General features: G+C 48.0%; 3 protein-coding genes across 20 annotated transcripts in view; 1 reads left to right on the plus strand and 2 right to left on the minus strand.

The window, feature by feature from the left end:
• Positions 1-24,709, plus strand: part of ATP5PO (ATP synthase peripheral stalk subunit OSCP) — a 1,173,690-nt gene that overhangs the window by 686,802 nt on the left and 462,179 nt on the right. The window contains exon 1 of one of the 17 annotated variants that reach the window (XM_050784671.1): positions 3,886-3,889. The exons of the other annotated variants lie outside the window; for them this stretch is intronic. The gene's annotated coding sequence lies outside the window, so the exon portion shown is untranslated. Of the gene's footprint in view, positions 1-3,885; positions 3,890-24,709 lie in introns of those variants that run through there. 17 annotated transcript variants of the gene reach the window in all.
• On the minus strand, positions 148-10,646 carry LOC126950963 (small integral membrane protein 11B-like). The gene is made up of 2 exons (XM_050784869.1): positions 10,622-10,646; positions 148-516 (listed from the first exon to the last, which is right to left on the minus strand). Exons 1-2 carry the CDS (start codon positions 10,644-10,646, stop codon positions 155-157), a joined length of 387 nt encoding a protein of 128 aa, XP_050640826.1. The 3' UTR covers positions 148-154.
• On the minus strand, positions 9,342-23,458 carry SMIM11 (small integral membrane protein 11). Of its 2 annotated transcripts, none has more exons than XM_050784703.1 (4): positions 23,398-23,458; positions 19,458-19,568; positions 13,042-13,208; positions 9,342-9,874 (listed from the first exon to the last, which is right to left on the minus strand). In XM_050784703.1, the coding sequence occupies exons 2-3, from the start codon at positions 19,467-19,469 to the stop codon at positions 13,044-13,046; spliced, it is 177 nt and encodes a 58-aa protein (XP_050640660.1). In that variant the 5' UTR covers positions 19,470-19,568; positions 23,398-23,458; the 3' UTR covers positions 9,342-9,874; positions 13,042-13,043. The 2 variants fall into 2 exon arrangements, with proteins under 2 accessions (XP_050640660.1, XP_050640659.1); XM_050784702.1 differs by lacking the exon at positions 23,398-23,458 and adding an exon at positions 23,070-23,152.

The following is a 24,709-nucleotide window of genomic DNA, read 5'->3' on the forward strand; positions in this document are numbered from 1 at the left end:
TAGAAGTTTCACTAAAATGTATTGGTAAGATAGGGGTCTCGACTCTTATCTTGTGAAGGCTGCTTTGAAGGCTTTGTCAAGGGGAGGATTAGTCTAACCCAGCCCAAAGGAGGATGGCGGTAAGCAGGGGTGAGCAGGCTGATAGGTTGTGTGGTCAAAATTTAGGTCTGAGAAAAAAAGAGAACCAGTGTGCAGTCATCCCACAAAAAGCCCAAATTAAATAGCGTGCCAACCAGTTTCCACCCACCAAAGTCACCCACAGGCATCCAGCTTGCCATGTGTGAGGTATTGTCCAGATGGTCACCAAGCAAGACTCCCTCCTGCCGATTATCCTTCCTTCCTTGTTGGCAAAGTGGTGGAGGATGAGTGAGAGGCATCCGCGGAGGGGAGACTCCATCCGGACCCTCCAAGGGGAGTAGGTGGTCCCAATTAGGACCTGGAAAGTTATGACAGTGGTGGGTTCAAGTGGGCTATGGTGGGCAAAGGGGTGGCATGCATGGGGGTCTGCAGAGACCACTTATTCAGCCAATCTCCCCACCAACTCCAAGAAGCCCAGCAGGTCATTAGACTGTGCCGTGGAGTTTCATCTCGAAACCCTGTAGCTGAGCCACTTGCAGCTGGGACAACACCCCCCATGTAGGTTTGGGGCTGCTGCCGATGTCTGTTGTAAGAATTTGTCGTTGTCTTTTTCACTTTTATAGAAAAAGTCTTGACCTCCATTAAACATATCATAAAATTCACTCTTGGTTATGTATATTCGGACAGTAATTTTAGAGGTAATCATTCTGAGGCGTGTAAAAAGAATAATTTATGGCTGGGCACAATAGCTCGCACTTGTAATCCCAGCACTTTGGGAGGCCGAGGCAGGAGGACTGCTTGAGGTCACAAGTTCAAGACCAGCCTGGGCAACATAGCAAGACCTCATCTCTACAAAAATACTTAAAAATAGCTGGGCTAAGTGGCATGCATCTATCGTCCTAGCTACTTGGGAGGCTGAGGGAAGAGGATCACTTGAGCCAGAAGTTGGAGACTACAGTGACCTATGTTTGTCTACTGCACTCCAGCCTGGGTGACAAAGTGAAACTCTGTCTCTAAAAGAAAAGAAAAAAAAAAAAAACCTTGTAAACTTATATGGGATGCTGATAGCGGTGGTGGGTGGTGGGGCACCCACTCAATTCAATCAATTCTGCATGAATCCAAAAAATGGCTGTAAAAAATAAGATCTTTGAAAAAAAAATTATGAACATTTCTGGACTGGGCACAGTGGCTTATGCCTGTAATCCTAGCAATTTGGGAGCCCAAAGTGAAAGAATTACTTGAGCTCAGAAGTTTGAGGCCAGCAACATGGCGAAACCTCATCTCCACAAAAAATACCAAAATTCGCTGGGCATGGTGGTGCACACCTATGGTCCCAGTTGCTCAGGAGACTGAGGTGGGAGAATCACTTGAGCCCTGGGAGGCGGAGGTTGCACTGAGCAGAGATCGCGCCACTGCACTCCAACCTGGGTCAGACCCTGTCTCAAAAAGAAAAGAAAAGAAAAGAGAGAGAGAGAGAGAGAGAAAGAATTTCTACCCAGAATTTCCTGACAGCCAAGTGCAGAAGGCATCCCATTCTTTGCTTGCCTTCTTTCCCTCCTGAATCTCCCTGTATTATTCAGAAAGGCTTTGTCAGATGAAGGCGAATGTTCAGTGCTTTTCAGCAACTAAGTGGTGGACTTCCGCAGCATTTTGTCATGGTTACACAGGGAATCCTGGTAACATTTTTCCTGGAGATTAATCACACCTCAAACAGCTGACCACTCAGAACTACAAAGTTTCCACTGCTGCAGGCCTCACTTGACAGTCAACAGTGCTATATTAGTTTGTCGTGGCTGTTGAAACAAATTACCACAGGCTTGGTGACTTAAAACAACAGAAATTAAACCAGGTATAGTGGCTGTGGTTGCAGCTGCTCAGGAGGCTGAGGCAGGAGGATCGCTTGCGCCTAGAAGTTGGAGGCTACAGTGAGCTCTGATCACACCACTGCACTCCAGCCTGGGTGATAGAGTGAGACCCTGTCTCAGAAAGAAAGAGAGAGGGAGAAGGGAGAAAGGAGGGGGGCGAAGGAGGAGGGGGAGGGGAGAGAGAGAAAGAAGAAAGAGAGAAGAAGGAAAGAAAGGAAGGAGAGAAGAGGAGGAGAGGGAAGGGGGAGGGGAATGGAGGGGAGAGGAGGGGGAGGGGAGAGGAGGGGGGAGGGGAGAGGAGGGGGGAGGAGGGGAGAGTGGAGAGGAGGGAAGGGAAGGATAGAAGGGAGGGAGGGGAGAGAAGGGGAGGGAAGGGAGGGGAGGGCAGGGGGAGGGAGGAGAGGGGAGGGAAGTGGGCCAGGCACGGTGGCTGGGTGGCTCATGCCTGTAATCCTAGCACTTTGGGAGCCCAAGGTTGGAGAAGCCTGACCTCTACTTGAGGTCAGGAGTTGGAGACCTGCCTGGCCAACATGGTGAAACTCCATCTGTTTTTTTTTTTTTTTTTTTGAGACAGAGTCTTGCTCTGTCGCCCAGGCTGGAGTGCAGTGGCCGGATCTCAGCTCACTGCAAGCTCCGCCTCCCAGGTTCACACCATTCTCCTGCCTCAGCCTCCCGAGTAGCTGGGACTACAGGCGCCGCCACCACTCCCGGCTAATTTTTTGTATTTTTAGTAGAGACGGGGTTTCACTGTGTTAGCCAGGATGGTCTCGATCTCCTGACCTCGTGATCTGCCCACCTCGGCCTACCAAAGTGCTGGGATTACAGGCGTGAGCCACCGCGCCTGGCATGAAACTCCATCTCTACTAAAAATACAAAAATTCGCCGGGTGTGGTGGTGGGCGCCTGTAATCCCAGCTATTTGGGAGACTGAGGAAGGAAAATCACTTGAACCCAGGAGGCAGAGGTTGCAGTGAACCAAGATCACAACACCACATTCCTGCCCAGGCAACAAAGCAAGACTCCATCTCAAAAAAAAAAAAAAAAAAAAAAAAAATAGAGAGAAAGAAAATAAAAAGCATACGACAGGACAGACAAGACAGCCAAAGGCAAGCTGTTGGCAGGGCAGCACTCTCTCCAGAGGCTCCAGGGAGGACCTGTTTCTTGCCTCTTTCAGCTTTTGGTGGCCACTGGCATTCCTGGGCTTGTGGCCACACCACTTTCTCATCCTGTGTCAAATCCCCCTCTGCCTCCCTGTTACAAGGACACCTGAGATTGCATTTAGGGCCCACCTGAGTAATCTAAAACCATCTCCACATCTCAAAATCCTTGACTTGGTTACATATGCAGACCTTTTTCCATATAAAGAGCAACATTCATAGGTTCCAGGGAACAGAACCTTGATATCTTTGGTGGCCACTATTCAGCAAGCCACAGGTGCTAAAGGAAGTCTTGCTCTGTCAATAGAAATATTGCATTTCTCATTGGCAATTAACCTGGTGAAACAGCTCCTATTGTGTAGTATATTTGTGAGGTCTTTTTCCCTCAGGATTTCATGTACATTTTAGGATTTAAGTTCCTTGAGAGCAAACCATGGTACTCAAACTTCCCTGGTCACTTCAATGTGCTCTCATTGTGCCAGCCCATGTGTGGGTGGCCTGAGTTTTGGGAGATGAGTGGGTTTTGCCCTACATCCCATTTTATGCCACACCTCCCAGGGTTCTGGAATAATAGGCACCAACAGCTACACTCGGTGTGTAGCACCAACAGTGCTGGGCGCGGTGGCTCACTCCTGTAACCCCAGCACTTTGGGAGGCCGAGGTGGGCGGATCATTTGAGGTAAGGGGTTTGAGACCAGCCTGACCAACATGGTAAAACCCCATCTCTACTAAAATACAAAAATTAGCCAAGTGTGATGGCGAGCACCTGTAATCTCAGCTACTCAGGGGGCTGAGGCAGGAGAATCACTTGAACCCTGGAGGTGGACGTTGCAGTGAGCCAAGATTGTGCCACTGCACTCCAGCCTGGGCGACAGAGCAAGACTCCCTCTCAAAAAAAAAAAAAAAAAAAAAAAAAAGATGTGGAAAACTGAGGCACAGAGAATCAACCCAGAATTCACACTTAGAGCCATTATTCATGCTGCCTCGCCACTAACACACAACTATTATAATTTAATTTAATTCTCTTAATCCTGTCAGTTGTTTTACAAATAAGGAAACTAGGCGCTGGCAAGGCACCAGGGCTGTGAGATTCTGAAGCCTGTGCTCCTCACCACCGTGAGTTAAAGCTCAGTTATTGAAGCTGAGCTTTTCCTTTTTCACCCCCATCATTTCTACGTTGCAAGGCTCACCTCTGACCTCAGATGAGACAGCAGTCGCCAAAATGGCCAACTCCCCCTGGACACCAGAAAATTTTATTTCAACATAATATTAAAGAGGAGACAGAATATCTTTTAAATACACAATATTTTGCAGCGATAAAAAAAGGAATGTGTTTAGGTTAACAGCTAAAGATAAACCAACAGGAGCTATTTTTGTTTGAAAACTAAAGCAATTTAATAAAACAGATTTAGAGTTCTATTCCTTTGAGGCCTTGTAAAACTATTAGAAAAGAGGAAAGAAGGATCAAAAGCACTACGCTTTAATGTGAAATTTTGTTACATAAGATTGTATTCATAATTAAGAAATGTTGCTTTATACTAAACCTGAAAACTTCCCATAGAAAGTAACAGAAAATTCACCGGGCTTTTGGAATTGGATGGACCTAGTTGGAATCTTGAGTTTCTAGCTTCGTAGCTATATGTTCTGGATAAGTTGCTTTACTTCCTTGAGGCTCAATCAACTCCTTAATAAAATACAGTGGGACTTTAAAAATCCCATAACCTGGCCGGGTGCAGTGGCTCACACCTGTAATCCCAACACTTTAGGAGGCCAAGGTGGGCAGATCACTTGAGGTTGGGAGTGCGAGACCAGCCTGGCCAACATGGCAAAAACCCATCTCTACTAAAAATACAAAAATTAGCCTGGCATGGTGGCACATGCCTGTAATCCCAGCTACTCAGGAGGCTGAGGCAGAAGAATTGCTTGAACCCAGGAGGCAGAGGTTGCAGTGAGCCGAGATCGTGCCACTGCACTCCAGCCTGGATGACAGAGCAAGACTCTGTCTCAAACAAACAAACAAACAAACAAAACAAAACATCACATAACCTGCGCCAAGCCACTGCATCATGTCTGGCACCCACTGAGTGAGTGGTCCATGCTAAGGTCGAAGCAAACATATCCACAATTAGACCTATCATCACTGATCTCATTTCTTTTACATTCTTTGAGAAAAACTTTTGTTCCTTTTTATCACTGGCATCTAATGAGAGTAGACACATCTTAAGATACTTTGATCAGAGGAAACTTTGTTCTCTGGCATTTCCTTTAAGACCATCTGCAATATCTGCAATTGGTTAGGGAATTAATAATAAGAAGAGGTTTCTTCTGGTGGGAGTGGGACAGGACGGCTGGTGAGGACAGCCCACAGTCTCTTTGGGAGCAACCGTATTTAGAGCACTGTATTTAGTCAAGAGCGGGTGACCACAAGCAGCAACGCTGAGCTGAGCCACGTATCTCTAGACATGTCCACTAGAAGAGAGCTCCTGATGTTGGTGGCGCTATTCTCCTTCTGAGTGGTTGGCTGATGGAACATCCCATCCTCTCTGACCTTTCCCATCACTAACACCCACAGCCCCTCTCCCTCCCATGGACCAAGGTGGAGGTACATTAGGAAACAGTGCTGTCCCTAGAAGGAGCCAAGAGGTAAATTAGCAAATGGGGTTCGTTGGCCATTGGCTCAATCCAATTGGGTTGGATGGAGCCCCTGCCTGGCCAACTGGTGGCTGAGTTGCCCACCCAGGCAGTATACACCCTTCCATTTGTGATTGTGCTGCCACGTGCAAACCATCTTTACATGCTTGACCTCATTCAGTTCAGATGAACACTGTACAGTAGGGAGGGCAGTGATCATTGAGCTCATTTTACAAAGGCCAGGCTGGGGTCTAACCTGTACCTAACCACGTACATAACAGTAGTAACAGGAGGGTCAGGACCAGAATCCAAGTCTTCCTATCAGGAAGCCCTTGAGCCCATCTCTATCTGGCTCCATGTTTCAGCTAAAACTGGTGAATTATGAATAGATCACAGAGATGCCAACGAAATAGAAGCTACACCACCACTACCACCACCACCAAAAATAAGAAGTATCAAGGTATCAGTTCAGGGGTGAAATAATGGATCCATAGTCATTGAGAGCCCAGGATCCTATCTTTTTACTCCATTGTCCTAGACTTGGTTCAGGTCTCAGACACCTCTGAGTCCAAAGTGGCTGTGGAACAAGCCATTGCATTAGTATTCCAGCAGCCAAAAAGGAGAAAGGGAGGAAGAAGGGCCCATCCTGTCCCTTTTAAGGATCCTTCCAGCAATGCTGGCCTCTGTCACCATCATGTCACTGACGCTGACGTCTTGACGTCTTGAAGATTTTATGTCCCAGACTTCGAAGTACAAGAACTCTCGCTAGTCGTCTCTTTACTTGGCTCAGACTCGACAGCACAGCTGTGAAAAGTCCAGTCTCGGTGAGACCATGAGGGCTGGTTCCTGTCTCTGCCTCCCACCAGCTGGGTGACCTTAGGCAGGGCCTCTCTGCCTCAGTTTCCTTATCTGCGAAAAGGGGATAATGAAACCATTACCCTCCGTGGAGGCTGCTGTGAGTTCTTGGGGAGTAAGGGCTGAAGGATTTGCAGCCGCACACACTCTCTCCTGCCCCTCCTCCCGCCTACCCCCATGGCTCCTTCCCAGGCCGGGCTCCTGCTGCTTCTCCCTCTACCCACCCTTTACAGCGTAGGTCTCAAAAGAAGGGTCAAGAATTGCCTGGGGATGTTCGTATTACAAATTCCTGGTCCTTCTCCCGTAGGTTCTGATGCACTGGACCTGGAATCCAGCCCAGGAGTCTGCATTTTATTTTTAGTTTTTAGTTTGTTTTGTTTTGACACAAAGTCTCACTCTTTTACCCAGGCTGGGGTGCAGTGGTGCGATCTCGGCTCACTGCAACCTCCACCTCCCAGGTTCAAGCAATTCTCCTGCCTCAGCCTCCCGAGTAGCTGGGATTACAAGCACGCACCACCACGCCCAGCAAATTTTTTTTTTTTTTTTTTTTTTAGTAGAGACAAGGTTTCACCATGTTGACCAGGCTGGTCTCAAACTCCTGACCTCAGGTGATCCTCCTGCCTCGGCCTCCCAAAGTGCTGGGATTACAGGCATGAGCCACCACACCAGGCCAGGGTCTGCATTTTAAACGGCCTCTCCTGCTTGCTCATGTTTGAGAATCCATCCTCCTTTCTCTTCTCCTGGACTCTCCGCCGTCCATCCTCTGGCGTCACTCTGACACAGATGAGGCCTGCACGGGGGAGCTCCCTCACGGTGTGATGGTGGGTGTGTTTCCGGCAGTGGCGCAGGAGCTCTCCAATGTCAGGCCTGGGTACCTGCCACCTCTGCCTGTGGGGCCCGGCACAGAGCAGGGCACTAAGCAAACCTCCAGGAACATTTGTGTACTCAGCTCAGGGTGAGGGAGGGAACTCTAAAGATCCAGGCATCTGGAAGGCTTCGGGAATGAGACATTGACAGCTATGTTTCCCTATAGACAGAATTTGAAGAAAGCTTGGACAGAGGCAACCCTTTTGAAAGAATCCCAGACTCTTTGATTTATTTGGTTTCTGAGATTCCTCATGTACGTCTGGGTTATGTATGTACTTGTTAAACAGACTGTGAAATGGCTGAACCTCTTCGTCATGCCTGAGGTCATCACGAGCATAACATCATCACATGCGGCATCCCATGTGGGACGCTGTGGCTGCTGCAGTGTCTGGCACATGAAGAGCACACGGTGAGTTCTCAAGTCTGCTTCTCAAAGACCGTCCCTCTTGCTCAAAGGTATTTCTGCTGCTGACAGTCTTTCTTCCTTCCTGTTTCTAGTATGTTGTAAGCGTGAAAACCAAACAAATGTGTTCGGAATGTGTGAATGTGTGTAATATGATCAAGCAGGATGTGCATGAGGGACTCTGGGGCTCTCCGTGGGTGGAGAATGCGGATGTCGGCTTCTGGCCTTGCAACACATCTCAGGTCCTTTGTGTTTGTTCTCGGTCATGGTCCAGAGGGTTGCGGGATCGCTGTGGTCCAGGTGAGGTCCTGCTAGTGGGCTTTACCAGTCTCTACAACCAGCGGTGCATGCATCTGGCCAATAATTTAACATCATACTACACATCTACCGACTTCATGTACCTAAGAAGTGGAATGATAGCAAGAACTCCGCCTTGAAAACCCCTAACCTCTGAGCCTTCAGAGACCGATTTGAATAATAAGTCCATCTCCTGCGTGGCCTGCCTTACTTCAGTTAAACTCCTTTATTGAAAAAAAACAAACAAAAAAACTCAGAACAGAAAAAACGAACAAAATCCCTTCAATTAGTGATTAATCATCTCCCCCTAGTGGTCGAAGAGTGTATAGGAAAAGTATCAAAGCAAAAACAAAACTCCCAAATGCTCTTCACAAAAAACCTACACCCAGCCTGGGCAGTGCAGCGTGACGCTTGTCTCAACTAAAAATAAAAAAATTAGCAGGGCCTAGTCCCAGCTCCTCGGGAGGCTGAGGTGGGAAGATAGCTTGAGCTCAGGAGTTCGAGGCTGCAGTGAGCTATGATTGTACCGTTGCACTCCAACCTGGGGGACACAGCAAGACCTCATCTCCAAAAAAACAAAAACAAACTACAGAAAAGCCGTGGGCACCGCTGGCATGATCAGTGGTTTAGTCCAGCCCTTATGTCATCTTCTACCTAATTTTCCAAGATGGCCAGATCTTCCACAAATTCCAAAGTGTAGCTTTAAATCCCAAAGCCTAGAAGAGCACTTGTGTTTAGCACATGAGTGCCTACTGGTCAGCAGATCCCCCGCCTTGGACTTCTGAGGCACACAGGTGGGCTCCCACAACTCTCCCCAGGGCCAGCTCACCTGGATGCACACAGCCTCCCTCCACCCTAACAATGAAAACACTCTGAAACACTCTCACAGGGGTCTGGCACCTGTAGGAGGAAAAGAGGAGAAAGGAGGGTACGGAGGGCAGCCTATGAGGGGGCCCGGGGTCGGGGGTAGCTGGCCGAGGCACCCAGTGCTGGGGACCCCACCTCCACAGCAGATGTTTCTGCACCACCTTGTCCTCTGTGGAAGCCACTCACCTGGGAACCCCCAGCTTGAGATGGCGGGGGAGCTGTGGGTTTACAAACCACCCCCCTTTACAACATGGGGTGGAGGGTGCTGTGTAAGAGAAAGAGAAAGAGATATACAATTTGACTTATTCCAAAGGCCACGACACCTTTTTTTACAAAGGCATTTTATTTTAGTAAACAAAATACTGGTTCTTTTATTTATTTTTCTAATTTCAATTTTAATTTTTTTTTTTTTTTGAGACAGAGTCTTGCTCTGTTGCCCAGACTGGAGTGCAGTGGTGCAATCTAGGCTCACAGCAACCTCCGCCTCCCGGGTTCAAGCAGAGAATTCCTGCCTCAGCCTCCTGAGTAGCTGGGATTACAGACGTGCACCACTACACCCGGCTAATTTTTGCATTTTTAGTAGAGATAGGGTTTTACCATGTTGGCCAGGCTGGTCTCAGACTCCCGACCTCAGGCGATCCACTTGCCTTGGCCTCCCTAAGTGCTGGGGTTTCAGGTAACAGCCAGCATACCCGGCCAGGACTGGTTCTTTTAAAAACATGGACAAATTCACACTATTGTAAGTGCAAGGTCTAGGTTGGGAGTTTATCCTCTGACAATGTATTCAATAATTAAGTATTTCTTCTCTTTCTTCTCAGCTGGAGTCCACTCAAGCTGACATTTACATGGCAGAATCTAGAAGGGAAAACCAAAGGGATGAGTAGGAAATGTTTGATAAGAGTATACCTGAGGTTTACTGCTCAGCATAAAGACCTCTGCTCAGCCATTTAAACTTAACAAGCGGACACCACTCAAGTCGATTGCTCAAGTCTAGTTATTAACGAATGTATCACAGTTTCCCTTCCATCTGAAACACCCCACCCCCCTTTTTTTACTTTTTTTGAAACAGAGTCTCTGTCGCCCAGGCTGGAGTGCAGTGGCGCAATCTTGGCTCACTGCAACCTCTGCTTCCCAGGTTCAAGTGATTCTCACGCCTCGGCCTCCCGAGTAACTGGGATTACCGGTGCGTGCCAGCACGCCCAGCTAATTTTTATATTTTTAGTACAGACAGGGTTTCGCCATGTTGGCCAGACTGGTCTCGAACTCCTGACCTCAAGTGATCCACCCGCCTCGGCCTCCTAAAGTGCTGGGATTACAGGCATGAGCCACCGCACCCAGCCTGAAAACCCTTTTAGTTTGAAGGAAGTCTCTAGTCTTTAAAAAGCTGCCAGCCTACAGAGGAAGACCAGCTCCCTGAGCTGCTTCTAAGCCATCCAGCCCTGACTTAACTGCAGGTCTCTGGTGATGCTTGTGGGAGGGACAACGCCTTTATGATCTTCCATCTCATCTTTTCTTCCTTTGATCAGTTTAGCACACAAAATGGGGATTGTCAGGAATATAAATTCAATCAGCAACATTTTAATCTAAACTGCCTTCCCTCACCCTTTTTAATTTCTCTCCTCCCCATCGTAATGCCTACTCCTAAATTTCAGTCAATAAAACACCTTAAAAAAAAAAAAGAAAGTAAGTAACTTCTTCTATCTAGCAAAAGCCTACAGTTCACTGAGGACCAGCAAGTGCGCAGATGCCGGAAGGGGTGAGTAACAGAGAGCGAAGCGTCCCTGCGAGCTCACTTGCCTGTATTCGGGAAGGTAGTGCAGCTTGGGCTTGGCCGTGCTGATTGAATGCATTTGACCTGGGATCGATTTCTGGTTCTGTTCTTCACCATGTAGAGTGAGCCATTCTTTCAATCTGAACATGCCTCACAGAGTCATCAGGGCTGAATAACACGGTTGTGCATGAAATGCTTAGCAAAGTCCCCAGCACAGAATAACCACTCAGTAGGTGTTGCTACTATTCCTCATCAGTAGGCCTTTAGCCTCAACAAGCCTGACGACACTGCAAAGGTATTCCTACTGACAGAAGCGTGGAATCTCAGAGTGGGCTGGGTTTGGGAGGCCACTTAGCCCAGTGGTTCCTACCTGTTGCTGAGAAGACAACCTAAGGATTATCTAATGGGTTTTCAAAAGAGCAGAGGCTGGGCACAGTGGCTCACGCCTGTAACCTCAGCACTTCAGGAGGCTGCGGTGAAAGTATTGCTTGAGCCCAGGAGCACAAGACCAGCCTGGGCAACACAGCAAGACCCCTTCTCTACTAAAAATTGTTTTAAAAACCTCGCCGGCATGGTGGCATGCTCTTGTAGTCCTGGCTACTTGGGAGGCTGAGGTGGGAGGACTGCCTGAGCCCAGGAGGATGAGGCTGCAGTGAGCCGAGATTGTGCCACTGCACCTCTCTAGCCTAGCTGACAGAGTAGGATCCCATATCCTAAAAACAACAACAAAAAACCCAGATACCCAAACCTAACCAGAGCCATTATGGAATCTCTCTGGGCTGAAGCCTGGGAATCTTCATTTAAACAAACACCTGGGCAATTCTGATCATTAGCCAGGTTTGGGAACCACTGACCTAGAACCCCACCACCACCACATTTGAATCCTTTTTTTTTAAGACAGGGTCTCGCTCTGTCACTTAGGCTGGAGTCCAGTGGTGTGATCATGGCTCACTGCAGCCTTGAACTCCTGGGCTCAAGCCATCCTCCACCTCAGTCTCCCGAGTAGCTGAGACTACAGGCATGTGCCACCACACCCAATAAGCGTGAGGCTAAGCTTTTTTTTTTTTATTTTTTAAGTTTTTGTAGAGATGGGGGTCTCACTATGTTGCCCAGGCTGGTCTTGAACTCATGGGCTCAAATGATCCTCCCACCTCTGCCTCCCAAAGCACTGGGATTACAGGCATGAGTCACCACACCTTGCTGAATCCTCTGATTTTTAAAGTACAGCACTCAACCTGCAAAGTGAAGAAACGGCATCAACACACTGGAATCAAGGTAATTGTGAATTGTCATGTGTTAAATCTGTAACAGGGGCTTACCAGTAACTTTCTGGTGCTTTGATGTACTGTAACTCCCCAAGTATGTTCTAAGCCCGCCAGTGTGTACTGTGATAGGCACTGGGTGACAAAGATGACTGCACCCTCAAGCCTGGTGAGGAGGTCCTTGGGAAGAACCTAATAAGCAAGGCCAAAGGCCATGGTGGCAGAGGAATGGCCTGTAGGGGGATGGGGAGTGGAGAGAAGTGGCAAATGAGGTCTGGGTTAAGACCAGACTGGGAAGGGATTTATTTGTCATACCATGGAGTCAGACTTTATCTTAAAGATAACAGGGTTTCTTAATCTTGGAATTTCAAATGACCTTTAAGATATGGGATGCTACTCTGTCACCTAGGCTAGAGTGGGGCAGTGGCACAATCTCGGCTCACTGCAGCCTCAGCCTCCTGGGCTCAATAAATCCTCCCACCCCAGCCTCCCGAGTAGCCAGGACTACAAAAGCATGCCACCACATTGGCTAGATTTGTAAAACAATGTTTAGTAAAGAAAGGGTCTTGCTGTGTTGCCCAGGCTGGTCTTGTGCTCCTGGACGCCTCACTTCTGCAAACTTCTCCCCACACACAAATGCAGACGGTTTTAGCATGTGTGCTTCTCTGGGAAGAAGGTCCACAGCTGTCATTAAGTCCTCAATTTTTAACCCAATACCTGTCAAGAACCACTGCCACTGCAGGTTTCGAGAAGGATGAACTCATCCTCCGTGTGCCTTGGCTCAGCAGCACTCAGATCCCAGGACCAGGATCTGCACACCTGGCCCTTTATGGAGCGGTTCTACCTTAGAACAGGTGAGAGGCCACATGCCCCGACGCAGCCCTTCAGACCCGAAGGACAGGGAAGTCTCAGACCTCTCTCGTTCACTGGTCGGTCACCCCAACCCACTGGCCAGCTCCCACTCGCAAGGCCGGGTACTGTGGGCTCACCTTCAGTTATCTTTTTTCTCTGACTGCTTCTTCCTTTCAGCCTCCAGTTTTTGTTGTTTTGCTTCCAACCTTTTTCTTTGGTATATTTTCACTCCAGCAAATGCCAGGCAGAGAATTAATGTTTTTGCTGCCAAGATATACAGCAGCAGGGGCACGTGCTCAAGAACCTTCAAGAAGAAAGAAGCCATGTTAACTAAATGTTCCATCACTGACATGGGAGGTTTCTCTTATGTTCCTTCAGTCAACAAATATTTCCTCAGCACCTATTCTGCAACAGGCACGAGGATGGGGGCTGGGGCTACATGGGAGACCAGGCAGAAAAGGCCTCTATCCACATAGGACCAACAGTCAAGTTACAGCTCTGCTCTTTGCTGCTTGCTTGCGACTGGCTTCATGGAGGGGATCACCAGTCATCTACAGGCGTGATAACTCTGGTCTCTCACAGCTCAACCGTGCAACCTGCTGATCAGCCAGGCCCTTGCTTCTGAGGCAGCAGCCAGATCCAGTGAAAGGAGCTGGAGCCCGGACGCCTGGGTCACAGCTCTACTTTGCCACCGACTGACTGTGTGACCTGGGTCAGGCAATGAGCTCCTTTCTTTCTTGCTTTCTGAGCTCCTGCCCCTTCATCTGCAAAGTAAGAGTGAATCAGACCTTGCTTCTGGAAACTGCAGCTTTAGTATTCTGGGATTTTCTTTTGCTTCTAGAGACTCATTAGCAATGGCAATTGACGGTAAAATAAAACACAACAGAAGTCAAAACATTAAAACATAGCTACTTCCTAACTGCTCTTGCAACCCCATTCACTAAAATAAAGTCTAGGGAAAAACTATGGATTTGAATTACTCACTCTTTGCACTAGTAGGTTTTTGTGTGTGTGTGAAATTCTATATATTGCAATAGTACCTCAAAGCAAATATTAGTTCCATACACATGGTTAGTATGACCTGAATGATAATCATGTACTTTTTGTGTGATTAAAAATTCCCTCCCAAATAGTGAAAAGGTATGCTTTGGTTGAGCAATCATTATTTTAGAGGACCAGGTAGGATTTTATCCCAATGAAATCCTTATTTCTGCCAATCACTTATTATATGAAATACGAATGAGATTCCACTACGGGGGATACATGTGCACCTCCCTCTTATAGTCTAACCGAAGTTGATCTGAACCTAGTTAGTGTGCACAACATGTTCATAGGACCAGGGGGTGGAAAGAACTTCCAAGGGGACCTAATCGACCCGCTGTTTATATGAGCAAGGAAAGTAGAGCTCCTGGAGGTTGAGCAGTTGAGGCGTCCCACAGCTCCCTCGTGAGGAGCCAGTTGGAAGGACATTCTAACCCCGGGGCCAGTCTCCCTTCCACTGAAGCCTGATTTTCAATAAACTGCAATTCATGAAATCACAATGTATGTAGATAAATGTTCCTATGATTGTATCGAAACTCTTTATGACTCAGAACTAGATGTGGATTTCACACTTAGAAGCTGTAGCATCAGCTGCTGTAGACTGGGAACTCACGGCGTGCAAACTGCCTTACGCGGCTCTTTCCCTTCTGCCCTTAGCCACCTCCAGAAGCAGATGGCTTGTCCTGACTGTGGGGGAGCTGAGAAAACGCAGAGGCGGGGAGGCCAGCAGTCAGCGAGGCAGGGCCCGACCCAGCTCCAAATGCTCCAAAGCCCAACTCTGTAGCATCACACTGTCCTGTACTGTATATGATTCATTCCTCACACCCATCCACTTCACATTTACAATATGCAAATGCACTATGGCTCGGCTACTGAATTTTCCAGAGGCAACTGGACTCGCTACCTCTGAAATCATTTAACTGGTTATGTATGGATATTTGCAGAAGGGATATAGCATGATATGATAGAAATACAATGAAAATCATGGGAGGAGGCAGGGATGCAAATACTTAAATCGTTGCAATTTTACTAAAACAGTAAGAACACAAGAACACTCAGTAATTAGCTAATAGTTTTCAACCATGAAATTGTTTTAACAGTAAAGAATAAGCACGACACATGTACTTCAGAAAGATCACTCTGGCATCAGTATAAAAGACTGAAAAAGTTCTGAAAGTGAAACTTTTCAACTTTTTACTCTGGTAAATATAAGTAGCTTTAAACATTGACTTCGTTTCCAGGCTCTTCTTCCCTCAGACCTAGGCTAATCCCATCCCTCCAGTAAACCTTGAAATCCTGTTTCCTTGAAGGTTTGCATTTTTAGAGGTGAAGGTTTGGTGCCATGCCTACAAACCAGCTATGAAAAGAATGTTGTTGTATAAACTTCTTTTTGTTTACTAGGATTTTCCAGGCTACCTGACGCACTGACTCACACTGGGAAAAGCTACTCTCTTCCAGCTTTCTCAGTCTCTCTGAATAAACCAATGGGGCCCTATTATTATTATTATTTTTCTCAAGACGGAGTCTTGCTCTGTCACCCAGGCTGGAGTACAATGGCACCATCTCGGCTCACTGCAACCTCCTGGGTTCAAGCAATTCTCCTGCCTCAGCCTCCCGAGTAGCTGGGATTACAGGCACGTGCCACCACGCCCGGCTAATTTTTTATACACTTAGTAGAGGCAGGGTTTCACCATGTTGGCCAGGCTGCTCTCCAACTCCCGACCTCATGATCCGCCCGCCTCGGCCTCCCAAAGTGCTGGGATTACAGGTGTGAGCCACGGCGCCTGGCCAGGGCCCTATTATTAATATAATGAAGACCACATTACTGCCCATAGCTATCTACAATCCAAATAGGAAACTTAGCTTTAGCAATTGCAGGAATGTACTCTCTCATCCAGAGGTTAGAAAATGCGTGGAAATGGAAACATATCAGCCAATGGACGCCGGTGGGAGGTTTCAGTGTTCACTTTGTTTTACAGGCAGTGGAGAGGCACGGCAAGAGGCAGAAGTGTGGACTGAGAAGGATGCAGCACAAGGGCAGCAGGGGTCAAGAACATTCATAGGGTAAAGCGAAGGGCTCCAGAGCCCCTTCCTGCCCCCTCTTAGGCACTAACCTTCAGTGGTGTGAAACCCCTTCCTCCAATTTCCTTTGAACAAATCCCTTACATCTCTTGAAACATACAGACCTTCGGGGAGGAAAATGAATGCTGCCAGGGTAGACTGGATCTACACGAATTTTTTTTTGAGACTCCAACCAGGCTGGAGTACTGTGGCATGATCACGGCTTCTCACAGCCTTGACCTCCCAGGTTCAAGCCATCCTCCCACCTCAGCATCCCAAGTAGATGGGACTACAGGCACATGACACCAAGCCCAGCTAATTTTTTCTGATTTTTTGTAGAGATGGGGTCCCACTATGTTGCCTAGGCTGGTGTTGAACTCCTGGGCTCATGTGATCTTCCCACCTCAGCCTCCCAAAGTGCTAGGATTACAGGGGTGAGTCACCGTGCCTGGCCCAGATCTACATTAACTTTTAAAAACAAAACCCTAATACCTGTGAAATGGGAATAACTAAGTTTTGTTTTTTTTTTTTTTTTTTGAGACGGAGTCTCGCTCTGTCATCCAGGCTGGAGTGCAGTGGTGCGATCTCGGCTCACTGCAAGCTCCGTTTACGCCATTCTCCTGCCTCAGCCTCCCGAGTAGCTGGGACTACAGGCGCCCGCCACCACGCCCAGCTATTTTTTTGTATTTTTTAGTAGAGATGGGGTTTCACCGTGTTAGCCAGATGGTCTCAATCTCCTGACCTCGTGATCCGCCCGCCTCAGCCGGGAATAACTAAGTTTTTAAATAATGGGGCCACACTTGTTGCTAATGCACAGGTAGCATTGTAGACTGTCACTGCCGGCCATGGCCCACTGAGCCAGAGGGGGAAGGCCACCAGATGCACCGGGGGCTACCAAACCTTCCACCTTCCGCAGCTCTCTGCAATCAGGGCCATGTCTTTCTTTTTCTTTTGAGACAGGATCTCACTCTGTTGCCCAGGCTGGAGTGCAGGGGCATGATCTCGGCTCACTGCAACCTCCACTTCCCAGGCGCAAGCAATTCTCCAGCCTCAGCTTCCCTAGTAGCTGGGACTACAGGTACGCATCTCCATACCCAGCTAACTTTTGTATTTTTTTGTAGAGACAGGGTTTCGCCACGTTGTCCAGGCTGGTCTCGAACTCCTGAGCTCAAAGTGATCTGCCTGCCTCGGCCTCCCAAAGTGCTGGGATTACAGGCATGAGCCACCGCGCCCGGCCTGGGGCCATTCCTTTCTAACACTACATGAGATGGGGCTGTGTTTAAACACAAAGCTGCTCCCTGGAAGCCACGGTGCAGAAGCTGGGAAGGTTTGGGCAGATTTTGTTCCTGATGGCAGAAAAAACTGTCACAAGCAAGACTGGCCCGAGTGGTCACGTGGGTTGGTGTCACTCACAATTAAAGAGGAAAACTCCCCACGCATTGCATTTGACCAGTGTGCACCAGCACCGCCTGGAACTTGTGAGAAGTGCAAATTCTCAGGCCCCCACCAGATCTACCCAATCAGAAACTCTGGAGTCGGGCTCGAAATCCTTGCCTTAACTAGTGCTCGGGGGTGAGAAACACCGCCTTGAGGCATTAGGTTTAATGCTTTGAACCTTAGCCCTTAGTACCAGTTACTGCCTCTCTCCTCTACTGACTTAGCCACTGCGGTGGGCGAATGGCCTCCCTAAACCTCGGCCCACACTGCGTTCCGCTCCTTCCCCTCTCCATCCTCTCACTGCCTCTTCTTTCCTTCCCAACCTTTCCACCGTGAGCTCTGATCCTCAAGGCATTCTAAACAAACTCTCCTATATGTTCCAACCCTTCACAGAACACACACTCTGCATCTTTAACTTATACCAGGTCCTGGGCCCTCGGCCCTCCTGCAGGGCCTGCCAAGCCCCTCGCCCCACAGAGCTGGGGAAGATGGGAAAGCTACCTTCCTGCCTCCCGGATCCTGCTTCCAGACCTTTCCAGTTTCTCCTTGCAATAGAAAACCACTGGATGTTTTGAAGAAAATGCTTATAATAATTGAAAAAAACACACAGAATAAGATCATATGTATGAAAACACGCCACACATATATACAGAAAAAGTGAATATACCGAGATTGTTAATAGTAGCCATTTCTAGATGGTGAGACGATGTACAACTTTTGCTTGATTTTAGACTTTGCAAAGTGACTACAATAAACATTATTTTAGTGGCTGCTCTCTTAAACAACCTCCACCTCACCTTATTGACTTCCGGGACTTACAACGACCTTCTCCTTTCTCTCGGTGAAACCTGATTGCTGACCTACTCCCTGGCTGCCCTTGAACTTCTGCTCCCGCCAGTTGAATCTAATGTTTCACAGGGGTCAGGTGTGTTTACTCGCCAACCAGTTTATTTAAGTTGTACTTGGTGCTATGTTCCATAACTTATTTAAACATCACACTTGTGAAATATGACTGTATAAAGCAAGAGTTTTTATGAAAACTAAGTTGAATGCTTTGAAAGACTCAAGTTTGAGTTGGAAAAAAAATGCTGTTGGCAAGACAACTGTGAAAGGTGAGGGAAGAGCGTGAAATGCTGGAAAGATTCTGTGTGTACATTGCTCGTAAGATCTTAATCCACTGTCTCAGTCAATGCAGGCTCCTAGAGCAAAGGACCACAGACGGGGTGACTTATTGAAGAGGTACTTATCACAGTTCAGAAGGCCGGAAGCCTGAGGATCAGGGTGCAGTACAGGGGGTTCTAGTGGGGCCCTCTTCCAGACTGCCGACGGTTGGCTTCTTGTTGTACCCCCAACACGGCAGAAAGAGGGTAAGAGAGCGCTCTGGAGCCCTTTTAATAAAGTCACTCCTCCAAACATTAGGGCTCCAGCCTCATCACCTAATTACCTCTTACAAGCTCCAACTCCAAATATCATCACACTGGGCACTATGGTTGCAACACATGTACTTGGAGAAACACAAATATTCAGTCCACTGCATCTACTTTAAAGGAACCAAAATGGCCCGAGCACGGTGGCTCAATCCTGTTATCCCAACACTCTGGGAGGCTCAGGCAAGAGGACGGCTTGAGTCCAGGAGTTCAAGATCAGCCTGGGCAACATAGTGGAGCCCTATCTCTACAAAAAAAAAAAAAAAAAAAAAAAAAAAAAAAGCATAAAAAAAGAAAGCACAATGCAAAATTGCAGGTAAAGCTTTAAAGGTATATAGTTTTTATAACAAAAGTGAGGAAGATTTGAAGTTAGTGAAAGTACACTCAAAGAAAAGGCCTGGCCTTCTTCCAGAAGTCCAGTGAGTAAATGTACATTTACGTTTTAACTTAAAATGAAACATAAATATTATGCTTTCACCTACTTTTTCTTTTTAATCAGTCTACTTGTATAGAACTGTTATTCTGAATTTTCACAATCAGAAGGAAGAAAAACACCCCAAGCCATAAATATTTAAAACTACACTCACCTTCCAGTTCATGGTAGACTGTGAATTCACTCCTGATCAACACAAACCCCCAACAGACAAGTACATGAGAGGCAGCTGGAAGGTCAAGTCCAGGGAGCTGGAAGGTCTGATCTGGGCAGGAAGAAACAGGACAGTTTGGAGTTCCTAGGGCAGACCAGCTTAGAAAGGTGTCTCTCTGATGGAGAGAGGGCATGGGAACAGAAAGCCAACTCCGCAGAGAGGTGGGCTGTGTCCTTGACAAGGCGATTGAGAGACTGGTGGGAAGTGGATGGGCTGGGCAAGGGCCCAGACAGGCCTGGCCCTTGCTGAGCAGAAAGCTCTCCTCAGCAGCTCTCTGTAGCCCCCAGCAGCACAGCACCTCTCCTGAGGGAACATGGGCTCCCATCCCATTCATCTGTGGACCTAAGAGCCCAAGTCTAAAATCCGTCCCTCCACCTGCCTCCAGACCGAAACACAAGCTCGTTTGGGAGTGAGTGTCTTTGTCAAGTCCTCTGAGTGTCAATTAAGTTCAATTTGGTTTTTCGAAGATGATCTGGGAGCAAGGGAATAAGGGATAGGGCAGAAAAACTGTCGGATGCAATTCAGATGCAGAATCCTCTCTAAAGCTTGAGGGAGACCTAGTAGAAGATGGGGAAGGAAGTGACATCAGAGAGGATGGTGAATTGTGAATTCCGGAGTTGCAGAATTGTTCTTTAGATTCTGATTTTTTAAATGACAGCACTTTGGTTCAGAGGGTTAATGACTTACCCCAGGTCATACGCCACACCGTGGCATATGGAAGGAAGAAGGCAGGGCCGGCAGCCCAAGCCTTGGGATTCCCTCCAAGGTCTTGTAGGTCACTACTCTTAGAATATGACACGTACCCCAAGAAGACTTGAGCTCTGGATGAAGAACCTACACCCTCTGGTAAGTGACTTTCCGCTGGGGCTTCAGTCCCATCTGTAGGTGAAGAAAGGTGTCAAGCAGATCGTGTTCACTGCCCCTACATTTTCTGAAATTCAGTGCTTTATAGCACAATAATCATAGCTTAACTTTTTTGTGTCAGAGACAAAAAGGTGGCTAAAGTGCTTAGACGGGTTAAGGCATTTAGCCCTCACAACTACCCCATGAGACAGCTTACTGCCTCCACTTTAGAGCGGAGGACATAAAATTTAAGTAACACATCGAGGGTCTCACAGGGGGGCCTGGGATTCGAACCCATCCAGTCTGGCTCCAGGGCTTTAACCTTGGCACTATCTTGACACAGGCAGAGAGCTTTGCATTCAAAAGTCAGGGAAACACTTCTCCTGAAATGTACTTACTGTCATAATTAAGAAAAGTGGCTGAAAATGTCAGAGGCCTTTACAACGGGGATAAGATGAACTTCAGGCAAGATGTTTTTTTAAAAACTTTCAATTACAAAGATCTCCCATCTATTCAAGATTATAATATCTTGAAAACAAGCTAGCGGTTGGCACAAGGTAGCCAAGTTTTCCCCATGACTTCTTCAAAGTCAGATAAGGTAGCGATAGGAATTTAAATCGTAGCTCTGTTTAACTGTAATGATGGTGGCTGAACATGCTCGTTACCTTCATGTGTAAATGGCCCACTTGTCTTTAAAGAGCAGCAGATTCTGACCTGCCCTAAAGAAATATGCTCCTAACATGCTATAACCTGTTGCTACAATTTTCACTTTGAGTATTTCTAATAATCTTAGTGAATAGCTATGTTGTATATTAAAATGTTAAAGGTCTTACAAATTTTATTTTTACAATTTCTGCTTTAATTGAGTTGTATACAGATATAGTAGATGAATCTGGCTGTTCCCTGAAAATTTTCTGAGACAAAACTGCATACCCAGTGAATTGATGTACGTAGAATATTGATTCCCAAAGTCAAGAACGAGAAATAGGTCCAATGATCTTACAGGAGGAAATGAATGAAAAACCATCCAGCGGTCTGGCCCTCTGGAAAACATGTGCTATGTGCACTAGCAGTGTGACCTTGGACAAGTCACTTGGCCTCTCTCAGCCTCAACTTGCCCGTCTGTAAATTCTCTTGCAGATTAGACTGTAAACACTAAGCACCATGGCCAACACATAGAAAGCACTGAATGTCAGCCATTCTTGTTATGTTAACTCTCTCTCCTTCCATGACTGGACACGCCAAGCTGAAGGATATAGGCTAGTGACATCCAGGGCAAAATGCAGTCATTCCAAGACAGCAGGGCAGGGAATAAAGATCAGTAGCCTGAGGACCAGGAGAACCGGAGATCTGAGCTCTACTCTTGGTGGCACCCATGGAGTGGCATATGACCTGGGGTAAGTCATTAACCCTCTGAACCAAAGTTTTAAAAAAATCAGAATCTAAAGAACAATTCTGCAACTCTGGAATTCACAATTCACCATCCTCTCTGATATCACAGAACCTGACTGCTAAAATATACTGGCAGCTGCCTCAACTTCATACCTGGAGTGATAAAATTCAAACTCTTTAGGAAAGAAACATATTTAGAGTCAATCTGCAATAGCAGCAAAAGGGCTGTAGTGAGGTGGGAGTCAAGAGGGTGAACCACCCTGATCTGCCCTGCTCATTTCCACCCACTCCCTCTGAATTACCACTTTTCCCCACCTCCCTTCAATTACATGCCCAAGCCAGCCATGTTCATAGAGCCTTTGGCAAATGAGAAGAAAAAAGCTAAAAGTATCAGTAAGCTATTTGCTCTGCTGCCATATGTACACCTGATGCAATATTAGAAAACAGGCAGCTGGTATCTGAGGGTTGAACTGCAAAAGTCAACAAGGTGGGGACGTTTTTGAGGGGCATAAAATCTATGACGTGCGGGAAATTTTTAACTTTCCCTGGAACTATCCACGATCTTAGCTTAAAACACAAAAGTAACAAGTGGCTTAGATACAACTCCAAATATTTCTATTTCCTTCACTGCAAGAATATCCTGTCTTCCTTTGTCAGGTTTCTCTTAGAAACAAAAAAGCTATTCGCTTATTTTGATTAGACCAACTAAAGCAATATGGATAATGTGTCGTCCACAATCTATTAATACTTTTTCTTCTTGGCACACCTAACAAATTCAAGGATCAGTCTACTGCTTGCTGTCTCCTTCCAGTCACTAATCACGCTGCGCCCTCTGTCTGAACTTTCTGAAGCTGTTCTCATTCCCGGTCTCTACCCTTTTCACCCAACCCTTCATCCAGTCATAAGGAGGGGTAGGTCCAGGGAGGGGGCTGCCAGGTGAACCTTGGGCATGACTTGGCCCTCTACACGGGGGCCTTGACCTTCAAGAAGCCAGCCCTGCCCGATCTCAGCTGCCCAGACTCCACAACTCAACATTTCAGGGGTCCGCCAAGAAGCGATGACAGGTGTCTGCGTCTCTCCCTGCTGGAAGTCCAGGCCCCAGAGGGCAACGTCGGTGCCTGTGCTCGCTGTGCAACCCTGCGCGAGTCGCTGAACCTCTCTGGGCCTCAGCTCCTCCTGGGTAACCCGGGGGCCAGTTCAGGGTCCTCTCCCCACCCCCTTCCCCCAACACTCAGGGAGAAACACTTGCCCTCCCCACCCACCCCCCCATCCCCCAAAGCGAAGATGAGGGCCAGGGGCTGTCATCGCTTCCCCCACCATTCCAGAGGATTGCTCGTCCCCCTAGACCCGCCGGAGACCAACACCGTAGCCTTGAACCAATCATGGGCCCCGCCCGGGCCACGTGCCAGCCGGAACACGCTGCTCAGCGGGCTGACGGCGCCCGACGGCCGGGTCCAGCTGGGGCGCCCCGCTGTGGGTCCTGGCGGCCTTCACCTTCCGGATCCCCGCCCCGGCGCTACCGGGCGCCAGCCGACTTTTGTCTAGGAGGGAAAACTCGAGCGCAGGGCCGGCCGCGAGATCACAGCACCCCAAAGAGCTTTTGGAGTTTGGGTCACACCCTCCTAACCCGACGTCACACACTTACTGATCCCGGTGGCGGAGCCTCCCGCGCCAGGCCGCACACAAACCACGACTTCCACGGTCCTGCCGGGGAAAACTACACGTCCCGGAATGCACCACTCCGTGCGCAGGCGCAATGGGCCAGTGCAGCCGACCTGGGTGCACTACTCCGTGCTCAGGCGCAGTGGGCCCGGGCAGCCGTCCTGGGGCGCGCCGCTCCGTGCGCAGGCGCAGTGAGCCCAGGCGGGCAGCCCTGGCCAGCAGCTCTCGATCCTGTGGCTGGAGGCAGAAGTCGACGTAGGACCCGGTGGGGAGGCGCTGGGGTGTGGATCGGGTGCCTTTGTCAAAGCCTGACCGTGTGTTCTCGCTCTGAACTCACCTGAGCTGGAGGGTGGGTTGTCGCGGGACCCCTCCGCCTTCCGCTGTCTCGCATTACCTGGGTGTCTCCTCGCTGCTGTCTGCAGCCGAGGACACGTGGGTGCCCTTAAGAGGTTTCCAGACGCGGTGTTCGTCTTCTCTGACAAAGTGCATGCATTTTCCTTTGGGGTAACGGTATGGTGCCCCGGTACTAGGTTCCCACATTTCTTCAGTCAACATGCTTAGTAAACGCGTGCAGAGTTTGAGCCCACTCAGTGCTAGCGCCATGGGAGGGCACAAACTGGGCACCCAATACAAGGAACGAGAGGAATGTGCAGGGAGTTACCACCATGTGCTCTGCTCCCCTTCTAAGGATGAGGAAACTGAGGCCGGGGGGAGTAAGGTGGCTGGCAATAGAAAATGCGCGACTGGCAGTGGCAGAATTGAGATTCGAACCCAGGCAGTGTAACTCCAAATCCCATCAGGACTCTTTGTGGTTATGTTAGAATGGTAGAGGGTGTGGAGGGAAGAAAAAACTGAGGGGTGGAGGGCTTGGTTCTGTTAAGGGAAGTGTTCCTGGAGAACGTTACAAAAATAGCTTTGTTCTAAGCACTTCGTGGCTATTGCCTAACTCTCATAACAAGGCTGTAAGGGAGGTGCTATAATGAGAACCATTTCACAAATGAGGAAATGGAGACACAAAGAGATTAAAGTAATTTTTCCGTGGTTTTAAAGGCCGCAAGTACCAGAGCTGGGACTTGACCCTGGGTAATCTGGGTCTAGATTCTATCAAATCAGCCACTATCCTGGGCTCCTTTTGAAATAACATCTGAACTATGCTTTACGAAATAAGTGATATTCCGGTCATATGGAGCCAGTAGAACAGGCAGAAGGAACTTTAAAAGCAAATGGGGTAGGAAAAAACAGCAAGTTGTTTGAACTGACATTTTCAGTTGCTGGGTTGAAAGTGAAAAGCCCAG

This window comes from Macaca thibetana, chromosome 3, assembly GCF_024542745.1.
Source record: "Macaca thibetana thibetana isolate TM-01 chromosome 3, ASM2454274v1, whole genome shotgun sequence".
Classification (NCBI taxonomy): domain Eukaryota; kingdom Metazoa; phylum Chordata; class Mammalia; order Primates; family Cercopithecidae; genus Macaca; species Macaca thibetana.

What these genes read in the sequence shown, in the direction of transcription:
- LOC126950963 (XM_050784869.1), bottom strand. Translation starts at nt 10,646, where the DNA reads ATGGGGAGGAGAGAAATTAAAAAGG. An exon ending in GAGGAGAGAAATTAAAAAGG is followed by an intron (nt 517 to 10,621) that starts GTGAGGGAAGGC and finishes TGGCTGAATAAG; the next exon opens with TGGTCTCTGCAGACCCCCAT.